The 10,443-nt window shown below is 62.6% G+C and overlaps 2 protein-coding genes across 4 annotated transcripts; both read right to left on the minus strand.

Moving 5' to 3' along the window:
- Positions 1 to 9: 9 nt before the first annotated feature.
- Positions 10 to 4,655, minus strand: CHLRE_07g325722v5 (uncharacterized protein). Of its 3 annotated transcripts, none has more exons than XM_043064056.1 (12): positions 4,387 to 4,655; positions 4,267 to 4,298; positions 3,977 to 4,067; positions 3,642 to 3,713; positions 3,267 to 3,479; positions 2,678 to 2,862; positions 2,324 to 2,382; positions 1,805 to 2,148; positions 1,620 to 1,641; positions 1,232 to 1,349; positions 909 to 994; positions 10 to 444 (listed from the first exon to the last, which is right to left on the minus strand). In XM_043064056.1, the coding sequence occupies exons 1-12, from the start codon at positions 4,414 to 4,416 to the stop codon at positions 353 to 355; spliced, it is 1,344 nt and encodes a 447-aa protein (XP_042922623.1). In that variant the 5' UTR covers positions 4,417 to 4,655; the 3' UTR covers positions 10 to 352. The 3 variants fall into 3 exon arrangements, with proteins under 3 accessions (XP_042922623.1, XP_042922624.1, XP_042922622.1); XM_043064055.1 differs by having other exon boundaries at positions 1,778 to 2,148; XM_043064057.1 differs by lacking the exon at positions 1,620 to 1,641 and having other exon boundaries at positions 1,786 to 2,148.
- A 178-nt stretch (positions 4,656 to 4,833) lies between these two features.
- Positions 4,834 to 10,131, minus strand: CHLRE_07g325723v5 (uncharacterized protein). Its single transcript, XM_001702817.2, has 10 exons — positions 9,617 to 10,131; positions 9,466 to 9,522; positions 9,294 to 9,362; positions 8,800 to 8,955; positions 8,362 to 8,460; positions 8,061 to 8,173; positions 7,789 to 7,933; positions 7,391 to 7,561; positions 6,903 to 7,110; positions 4,834 to 6,694 (listed from the first exon to the last, which is right to left on the minus strand). The coding sequence occupies exons 1-10, from the start codon at positions 10,001 to 10,003 to the stop codon at positions 6,399 to 6,401; spliced, it is 1,701 nt and encodes a 566-aa protein (XP_001702869.1). The 5' UTR covers positions 10,004 to 10,131; the 3' UTR covers positions 4,834 to 6,398.
- Between the last annotated feature and the right edge of the window lie 312 nt (positions 10,132 to 10,443).

Here is a 10,443-nt window from a genome sequence, read left to right on the forward strand (position 1 = left end):
CGACGTGTTCAGCGGCGGAGTGATGACCCATGGGGCAACCCGCGTGGCAACCCGCCCGCCCCTGTCTGTTGAATGGCCACGGCCCCCCACCCACAACCCTCTCCCCTCAAGGCCAACACAGCAGCACTGCCGACTGCCCCTCCACGCTGTGCAGCCCTAAGCCGTGACTGCCCACCCCCTGCATATTTGATACACACCATCCCATGGATGGCTACCCCCCCCCCACACACACACACCACAACTGCCGTTGACACTATAGCCCTCAAACCTCAACTCCAACCCCAACCCTAACGCTTGGTGTCCCGCTGTCCCGCATATGCCTCCTCATCCTGCTCCAGCTCCTCCTCCCACTCTACTCTTGGCTCTGGAGTGCGGCGTTGAAGCCCGGCGCGCCCGCCACCAGCGCCGCCCACTGGGCCGCGTTCATAGACAGGCCCTTGGCGCCTGTGTGTGCGTGGGGGATGAGAGAGCACATGCGTGCGTAACGCATGTGTGTTCAAAAGCACAAGGAACGCTCGCGCGTGTGTGTGTGTGTGTGTGTGTGTGTGTGTGTGTGTGTGTGTTAAAGAGCACAAGGAAAACGTTGCGCGTGTGTGTGTGTGTATCTGTATGTGTGTGTGTCAGGAGTTGGCACAGGAGTAAAGAGGTGACGGAGGAACGGGTGGGCTCGGAGGCCTACAGCCTACAGCAGCGCGGCGGCACGTCTGTGCGTATGAGGGAGTGTGTATGAGGGAGCGCCGGCTCAGCTGCTGTATCTGCTTCTGTACCAGCATGTCACGTGAGCAAAGTAAACCACAGCATGGTCAAGGGGACCCAGAGTCGCAGCCATTCGGCGGCGCTGGGCCGCACACGCCCCGGGATGAACTACCCTTCCCACTCCTCCTCCCTCCACCCCCCAAAGGCCTCACCCGGCAGCAGCTGACCGTCCTTCTCGTAGAACTCGCGCACGCCCACATACACCGCACCCTTGAATTCGGACAAGGACACACGCCGCCTGGGAGTGGGAGGGTGCGGAGTGGAGGGCAGCCGGCGCCGAGGCCCGCAAGAATCAATGCACTTAAGTCGACACTGTAGCGCTGCCAAGCCACAGCACCGTGTTGCAGCGCAGCCCAGCACTCGTGGAGTTGCTTGCCGTCTCCTGCACGCAAACGCCACCAGCACAGCCCCCAGCACAGCCACCAGCACAGTCACACCCTGCCCTGTCCACGCCCAGTGCTGCGTTGCCACTCACTTGCCGCTGAGCTGCAGCACATAGCCCATGTCGCGTTTGGCCAGGGCGGAGCTGATGGCGGGCAGGGCGGCGCACATCGTGGCCCAGTCAGCCGGGGCCAGCGCAATGCCCTTCTTGCCTGCAGGGGCGGGGACGGCAGCGGCATCGCAGAGGCCGAGAGGCGAGAGCACCAAGAAACCTCGAGACTGGCGAGAGATTGGAGGTGAAGGAGCTGCACACTCGGTAGGCAACCGCGGCATGCAGCAGAGCTAGTATCATCGTACGCATTGTTGAGGGTAACTGTCTGTGCGAGTAGCACTCCTACGGTATACCGTCGTCAACGATGGGGAGGAGTGGACCCCGTCGTGTCAGCGCTTTTCCCCTTCGTCATTATCGCTAACACGCCCACCTGGAAGCTTCTGCCCGTCTTTCTGTAAGGGGTGAGAGGTGGATGCAAGGAGACAAGGGTAAGGGCTAGGGTTGCCACATGCACGCAGGCTGGACGCGCCACATGGCACCGTCACTCGCACCCCGCATGCAAGCACAACACCAAGTTAACAGCAACACCTCAGCACCAACACCTCTGTAGCTTACGTCGTAGAACTCGCGCAGGTCTACGCTGGTGCGCCCGCCGAAGTGACTGATGCTCAGCCGCTTGTTCGACCCCAGCTCCACCACCTCAGTCGGCTCGCCGCTGGCAACGGTACCGGCCGCTGGCGCCGCTGCTGCCGCCGCCGCCGCCTTGGAGGGCCCCGCGCTCGCGCTGGCTTTGGCAGTGGCCCCGGAGGCTGCGGAGCCGGAGCCGGCGGTGGGCAGCAGTGCAGAGGGCTCGAGCGGCGGCAGGTCGGCCGGCACGCCGCCGGCGGCAGTGGTGATGGCGGCGGCGGCGGCGAGCAGGGCCTCCGCTTCCGAGGGGTTCAGGCTCACGCCCTTCTTGCCTGTTGGGTGGTGGCGGTGGAACGTGGGGGTGGGGTTGGACGCGTGGCTCGGGTGCCCACTGCCTAGGGAGCGGGGAGGAGCCGCTGCACAGTGGGCGAAGCCGCAACAATGACGATGCAACTGCCTCAGCCCATCGGACACGTGCCCACTGCTCCCTCCCACCCAAGGCCTCACCCGGCAGCAGCTGGCCATCCTTCTCGTAGTACTCGCGCAACCCTAGGTAGTAAGTGCCCCTGCTCAAATGCAGGCCAGGGCACACGCAGGCACGGCGTGCATGGTCAGACATTCACAAAGCACGCAACCCAAGCGCGCCACATGCTGTAGCCGCCGGCCGCGTGCCGTAATGCAAGGCGCCAAACCACGTACGTTGTAACCCACGCGCCGCAGGCTCTCGCCACAGAACTCAACCCGTGCCACCATCCAACACGAGTCCGCAGGGGCCACACACTGGCCGTAAGCAACTCCGGCATTTGGGCGAGTCTCCTTCCATCCATATCCTTCCACACACCGTACGGCACGCGGTCTCACTTGAACTCGCTGACGGAGGCCAGCCGAGTCTTGGCCAGCTGCGCCGGCGGCACCTCGCCGCCGCCGCCGCCTGCAGCGCCCGCCCGCTGCGCCGCCACCAGCCGCGGCAGCTCCCGCGCCAGTCGGGCCCACTGCCCCGGGTCCATGGACAGCCCCTTCTGTGTGGGCGCGTCCTCGCCGTCCTTCTGCGGGGAGCCAGGGGGTTGTTTGGAGCCGCGCAAGCAGCCCCCAGCAGGCCGTCTACGCCATCACCCGTCGTGCTGCGGAGGCCGTGACGGCACAGCACCGCCTCTGCCTGCCTGACGCGCCCACTCGCCCCAAACCTCCCATACACACACACACACACACACACACACACACACACACACACACACACACACACACACACACACACACACACACACACACACACACACACACACACACACACACACACACACACAAACGCGCACACACACAGGGATGCGGCAGGTGTGCGAGGTGCCTTCAGGTAACATCCGTTAACCGTCGTTTTGCTGCATCGCATACACTGTCTTTGCGCAATGTTTTCCTTGTGCTCTCTAACACACAGGAATGCCCCTGCACGCACCTTGTAGAACTCCCGTACATCAACGTGCAGCCGCCCCTCGTAGCGCCGTACACGCGCCTTGCGCCGCTCGCTCAGGTCCACGTGCAGCAGCACGTCGTCGCCGCCGCCGCCAGCGGCGCCACTGCTGCTGCGGCTCTTCTTAGCGGCAGCGCCGCCGGCTGCGCCGCCGGCGCGCTTGCGGCCGCCTGCCTTGGCTGCGCCTGCGTCCTCCTCCTGTGGGTGTGCAGGGTAGGGTGTGCGGTGGCGTGCGCGAGACGTTGTGATTGCCATGAGACTGGTGATATAGCAGTACCGCTCACATGCTAAGCGACAGAGTGGATTTACGCATGGGCGCTCCAGACACACTAGTGCTACCCATGTGCCACAGCCCCACACCTCCTCTTGCTCCGCGGCTTCCTCCTCATCCTCGGCGTCATCCAGAGCCGATAGGTAGTCGTCAATCGTGGCCTAAAAGTCGTGAGGAGGAAATGTCAAGGCAGGCAAGCGGCGTGTGAAGTGCTACGTGCAACGCCGAGCCTGCACCACACCAGCTGTCGGCTATGGCAGATGCCCGGGTCCCATCACTCCCATGCGACAGCAACCACGTGGCGCCGCGCCTACTGCACAGCCCCTCGGCCGCTTCATAAAGTATCCAAGCCTGCTTATGCTCTGTAGGATTAGGAAACGTGGCTACCATCCACACGTCTCTCCAAGTAGCCCCTCTCACTCACCGACACGACCGCCTTGTACGCCTTGACCTCCTGGCTTAGCTGCAGCGTGGCCGCCAGGTGATTCAGGACTGTGCGCTCCGTTGTTACATTCCTGCCACAAAAGGCATTGGGCCCGACATAGCAGCAGTCGGCCAAGCGGCTGAGTTGACGGTTCGTGCTTCTATTGCTTGGCAAACAGGCGGGTGGCCCCGCCGCGCGTTCTGAACTGACACGGATACGCCCCTGCACATCTCCCCTGAGGAGACCTCCCACCTAGATATTCCCCCCTTAAGAGCCTGAGCCGGGCTTACATGTCGGCCGTCTTCAGGAACTCGAGCACGGCCTGTGTGCGAGGTTGCTCGGGTCAGCTGTCGCGTCAAGCTGTCTAGCGGCCGAAACCTTGCCCAGGCGGTCATCGGTAATGCACTCACCTGCTTTACGATACCCGTTTCGTCTGCCATGGTTCTGCGACTCGCCAACGCAGGACCTGACCTGGTCGATGGTTTTGGGTCCGCGAGGCACAGGCCAGAGCGTACTCGGAAAGAGCGAGGCGCTGTATTTAGTCCTGGGAGGGTTCTGGGAATAGATGGCGACAAACCTCGCAAGCCGCTCGCAAGTCGCTGCATACGATTTCTACGTTGCCTGAAACTCTTGCTCGTTGAGTTAGACCAGTTGGCGCAACTTATTTTACGTGATCAAATTCGATTGAAAGCAGGCCGTTTGAGGACTCGCGGGGCGTTTTCGCGCCACCAGCGGCAGTCTGGGATGCCCATCCCGCTGGTGGCGGAGTGGCATGCCCCTGCACACGTCGCGCTGACCAGAGTGGTGGTTGTCCTCGCCGTGCCTAAGGGCCCAGATTGCCCGAGTACTAATAACGTTAAGATACAGGATTACAGTCCCAGCGCCATCTGTGCCAGCAGGGGCGGGGGCCTGGGGCATCCACTCGCCGTGCGCATGCGAAGTTCCGTGAGTCCCTGTCCGTGGGCTCGTCCGTGTTTTAGTCCCCAACGATACCGTTTGCTCACACTCGTCGGCGACAATCAAAAGAATACATAACGTAAACAGGTGTACAGCACCCAAAGCCAACACACAAATAAGCTATAATGGCGCGTCACACCCGCAGGTACCTGGCACCCAGGCCAAAAGCTACTCATCGCTCATCGTTGCGGCACACGCAGTGTAATGTCATTTGGCAGCTTGCACTGGGTACAGCGGGTCACACCACTATCACATGCGACGTGCCTCAGAGCCGTCATACCGCGTCCCCACAACTCTAGCCTGTGCCCAAGTGCCACAGCAGCGTACACAGCCACGTACCACCACAGCAGCAGTACACAGCCCAAGTGTCCACATCTCCACCATCAATCTGCCAAATTCGCTGATGCTCCACGTTACTGAAGTTATAAGTGCCCGCCGGTTCACCGGACGTGCACGAATGCGGGCTAAGGGGGTCCGGGCGCACCGCACGCCACCGCGAGCGGGGCCCCCGGGCATCATATGCCGAGATGCGTGCTGAGGGCTCTCCGCTCCCACAATACGCCATCCAGTTGCACACGACAAGCAACACTCTCCTCACTCCTGCAAGCCCCGCATGCGCGCAGTTGCCGCACGGCCATCATGAATCATCCGTGGCGAGGCAAGAGTTCTTCGGAAAGTAAATCTCCGCCACTCGCAGTAACGTTGCATCTAAACCTACTCGCGCCTGTTCATCCGTGGCACCCCCAGCCTAAAACACTGAATCTCACATCCCATCGGACTCTCCCGAAGCGGAGAAAGAAACACTGGGTTTCAACAGGGGGAACTAGATAACGATGAACACAAAACCTACGGGGAAGAATCAAACAACTACTGTTGCGGAATGGCATGAGCCACCGCCACTGACGTGGCCCACGTTGCGAGAGGGCAATGTCACAAACCGCGCACACGCAAGGCAAGAGCCGCAGACCGTACTCACAGAGCTGGCGCTGAATCGGTCTGTCCGTCATCGCACCACCTTTAGGTGCTCGGGCACAAAAGTATCGGTGGCACGCCGCCGCAGTCAAGCGCAATGTGCACCGTACCCGACTTGACCGCCGCCACAACCTTTGCCCGCACTCAAGGGGCCGACTACACAACCGCGCACACCCAGAACCAATAACAGGACCATACGGTACGTGCGGCGGCTGCAAACGGCCTGGCCACGCCCCCGACGCACGTTATCCCAGCAAAGCAGTGTGCTTCAGCAACGCGCGCTGCATGTGCAGCAATCCGGTTTCATTTCTCCCCGTGCACGAATTGGCACCCTCCCAGACACACACACCTGGACAGCCTGCTCCTGCTTCCCATACTGCCGACGCCGCAATGCGGCTGCATGACGTAGCGGAGCTGCACCCAAGGCAGCTCCATCACCATCATAGCACTGCGCCGCCGACAAACCGCGCCGTTTCGACACCAACCGCACATATTACGAGCCGTGGATCACGTGCTCCGCGTCGCTGCCCTCCTCCTTGCCGTCCTTGCTGCCCCCATTCCCTGCGCCGCCCTCCGCGCCGGCCGCCAGCGGCGGGATGGCGCGGCGCGCCTCCCGGTTGATGTGCTGCGGGATGTAGGTCTGGCTGATGCGCAGCGCGGCGTTCCCGTTGCCGCCCGCCTCGCTGATACGGGCCGCCAGCTCCATGGCGCGCGCCATCTCGCGCACGCCCTTGGTGTCCCAGTTTATGTGGAAGCGGTGCTTGTACTCCTTGCGGTTCTTGATCATGCCTGCGCATCAATTGGATGGTTTCCGTGGTTGATGTGGGCCGCTCGCATGCCGCTGAACGGCGGTGTGTTCCAGTGCTGGCGTTGCAGATAGAACGACCGTGACACTGTGCCCACCTCAGACCTGAGTACCCGGGCCGCTCCTTCCTCCCATCCAATCTAACCTTGCCTCGCCCCGCCTCCTGCCCCGGCGCGTCTCTCCCAGCCCCACCTGTCTGCATGTCGATCTGCATGGGCACGTGCGACACCTCGGTGGAGTGGCTCACGTTGTAGCCGCGGTCCGTCAGCACGTCGATCAGCATCTGCGCCGCGCGCGGGTGCTCCAGGAACATGCGGTGCTCCGTGGCGTACTCGGCGCGCCCCGCCAGGCCGCACTCGTGCACCAGCGGCATGATTTCGCTGGTAATGAGGTCGATCACCTGGGAGGGAGGACCGGAGGGGGGTTAGGGGCGGTGAGGAGGGTGAGGGCGAGGAGGGTGAGGGCGTGGGGCGCGGCCACACGAGGGATCACCACAGCATCCATCTTGCCTGTGGGCCCCTCCTCCCGCCTGAGATTGCTCTGCCAAAGCAACCACCCATTCCTTGCACCCCGCTTGTGCCCTTTCCGGTGTCGCGATTCACCCGTTCCAGGGTCTCAGTCCATGAGGAATCAGAAAGGACCCCGGTAACCCCACCCCATTCCCACCGCCCTGTCCGCACCTTCTGGAACAGGTCCGGGTACTTCTCGCTGTGGCTGTCCAGCCGCATGACCAGCTGCTGCCGCGCGTGCTGGCTCACGTCGCGCGCCAGCGGCAGGTGCCGGATGGCCGCGTACGTCTCGTAGCTCAGGTCCAGGCTGGACTGGTAGCGCAGCTCGGTGGTGATGGCCTCCTGTGGGCGCCAGGGCGGTTTTCACAACATACCCAGTGAGAACATAAAACGCAGAAGTGCAAGCGGCCGTCGCGGGCGTTGCTTGCCCCATGGGCGTACAGTCAGGAGCAGTACCGTCGGAGTTCATAGTAGATGCGGTCGCTGACCCGGACTGCCTCCAGCTCCCTCACGGGAGCCAGCCGAGCCAAGCCAAGCCGAGCCAAGCCCTAGGCCACGCCAGCGCGCACCTGCGTCTCCGACAGCGTGCCCATGGCGTCAATGAGGTGGAAGGGGAAGAATTGCTTCAAGCGCAGCACAGCGCTGTGGTGCTGCCGGAAGATGGCGTAGCGCTTCTTGGCCTTCTCAATACTCAAGTCCGTCGCTCGCTGCTCCCTGTTCAGAGCACATCGCGAGCGGGGGGCAGCGGCATCGTCACGACACGCCCATCATCATTTGCCTCCGCCGCCCCACACTCCCGCCCGCCCCAGGCCCCGCGCCCAACCGCCATGCGAACACGTACCACAGCTGCCCCGCGCCCGCGTCCAGCACGCGCTTGTTGTGCACGGAGGCCAGCTTGGCGCGCTCCAGCTGCCGCTCGATGGACGTCTCCTCGTCCACGTACAGCATCACAACCTGCAAATGGAGGGAGGGACGGACGTCATGACGGCCCGCGCGGTGAAAAGAACACGCTAACAGGGTTGAGACCTCTCTGCCCGCTCGTGCCCACATGGCATGTTGGCGCAGTGGCCGCCACCGGCGCCAGCCCCCCGCCCCTGCTCGGTACAGCACACACACGCAATGACACGCGTGTCTTCGCGCACCTTGAACAGCGGGCGCGGGAACTGGTTGCGGTGCGAGGTGTGTGCGAATATGCCGTGCAGCTCGTCCAGCTTGTCGTACAGCAGCTTCAGGAAGTCCACCTGGGAGTGCGAGTGCGCGGAAAGCAAATGCATGGCGGGCTATGAGCTGAAGCGGCGGAAACCGTGCGACACCAACTCGCGCCCTGGCCGCATTACAATCGCACTGTACATAGCAAGAACCTTCCTCCCACGCTGACCAGCGTGCCATAAAGCCAACAACCCCAGCGAGCCCGCCCACTGCGCATGGCGATTCTCCCTCCACGGCTCCGGTCGTCCCTGCTCCCGTCGTCTCCAGCCAACCCTTTCTACACCACCTCCATACCTCCCCTCCCGTGCGCCCAGTCCACACCGCCGCGGTCTGCCCCACTATATCTGTTCACCAACGCACGCGCCTCGCACCTGCATGGCTGTCCGCGGGAAGCCGTCCACCAGCACGCCGCACTCGGGCACCTGGCAGGCCTGGAACAGCAGCGCCTCCAGCACCACGTCGCCCACCATTGAATCCGGGATCAGCTCGCCGCGCTCCATCATTGAGCGCGTGCTCTCGTTCGTTTGCTGCGAGTAGGGGATCGGTAGCGGGGTTGAGAGGGGTGAGCGGGAGAATAGGCATGAGGGTAGGAGTCGGGAGATGCGGCGAGACAGGAAGGAGACGCATGAGGTGGCGGGCGCCGCACATGGGCGCTACTGCAGCACGGGCGCCGCTACTGCAGAATCCAGCCGGGTGCGGGCCGATCCGTGCAGGGCAGGAGTGCAATATGTTTGTTAGCCGGCTTTTGGCGTGCGGTTCAGTGCCCGGGGCGTGGTAGTGGTTGCTGGAGGACAGCGACCAAGGCGTGCAGCGCCGCCGTGGCAAACGTGAAGGCAGCGGCCAGCGCTGCAAGGAAACGCCTTACCAAGAGCGAGGACAGGTTGACGCTGTGGTCCAGCCCACGTGTTTTAAGGATGTGCTGTGTGTTGGCGCCCTGTATGCAACAACACACCAAACGGCGGGCGTCAACGCATGTCACATTCGTCGCACCTTGGCCTGACCGGAGTCCACGCCGCGCAACAGCCCCCTTCGCCCACCTTTCCCGCGCCGGGGGCTCCATTTAGCCACACCACTTCGCGTGGAACGTGAACCGACTGCGAGGGTGCAAGGAAGTGCAGAAGAAACAGTGAGCAACGGAACAAGTCAAGAATAAGAGCCAAGAAACCGAGTTGCGCAGGCCCGCCGCACCTTCAGGCGAAATTTCTCCTCGAAACGCCTCCAGCAGCTCTCGAAAATGACCTGGGCGTCCATCCTCACGTCTGTGTCACTGTGGACCTTGCTTTCGAGGCCCAGCGGCCCGGCACTGGCCGGGGTATTTGCAGCGTTAATGTCCACATTTGTGACAGTGCTGCACCGCGTCTCGCCCAGCCAGCGGCACATAGACCGGACCTGGGTGCCCTGCAGCAGCCCTGGTCGATGCCGCTGAGAGCTGGGGCCCGGACCTGCAGCGGGCTGCACTCCGGAGCAAGTTTCCCGCGGCCGCTCAAACGCCTGCCATAGAGCAGGCTGGGCCGCAAGGACCGCGAGTCCATGCGACAAAGGCGCCGCTATCGCGAGACTCGGCAAAGCGAGCATGGCTACTATAGCCACTAAGAAACTAAAAGGCCTATGCGTTTAGGAAGCTATAAATTTGAAGCTGGTCAAGGCCCGTTCTGCCTTATCTCTACCTAAACCATAAAACAACTATGCGAGGCAGCGATGAGTGCTGTGTATAAAGAAATAAGAAATTGAAGGAGGTGGTGCGGCTACCTCATTTTGCTACCGCGACGCTGATTGTCATGGTTCAACGCCAGGAACTGCAGCGAAGCCCCTCGCTAAACTCATGAATGACCAAGTGACAAAATTCATACCATAAATACGCCCGGTGATGAGGTCGACGCCGTCGAACAGGTAGGTGGGAAGTTTGGGCGTCGCAAGGGGCACGAAGGCACAGAGGCCAGGCGCCCCGCCCCCCCCCCCCTGACCCAACACCCCCACGGCCCCAGGCCCCCCAAGCCCTGCCCCCCCCCTTCCGC

This window comes from Chlamydomonas reinhardtii, chromosome 7 (genome assembly GCF_000002595.2).
Source record: "Chlamydomonas reinhardtii strain CC-503 cw92 mt+ chromosome 7, whole genome shotgun sequence".
Classification (NCBI taxonomy): domain Eukaryota; kingdom Viridiplantae; phylum Chlorophyta; class Chlorophyceae; order Chlamydomonadales; family Chlamydomonadaceae; genus Chlamydomonas; species Chlamydomonas reinhardtii.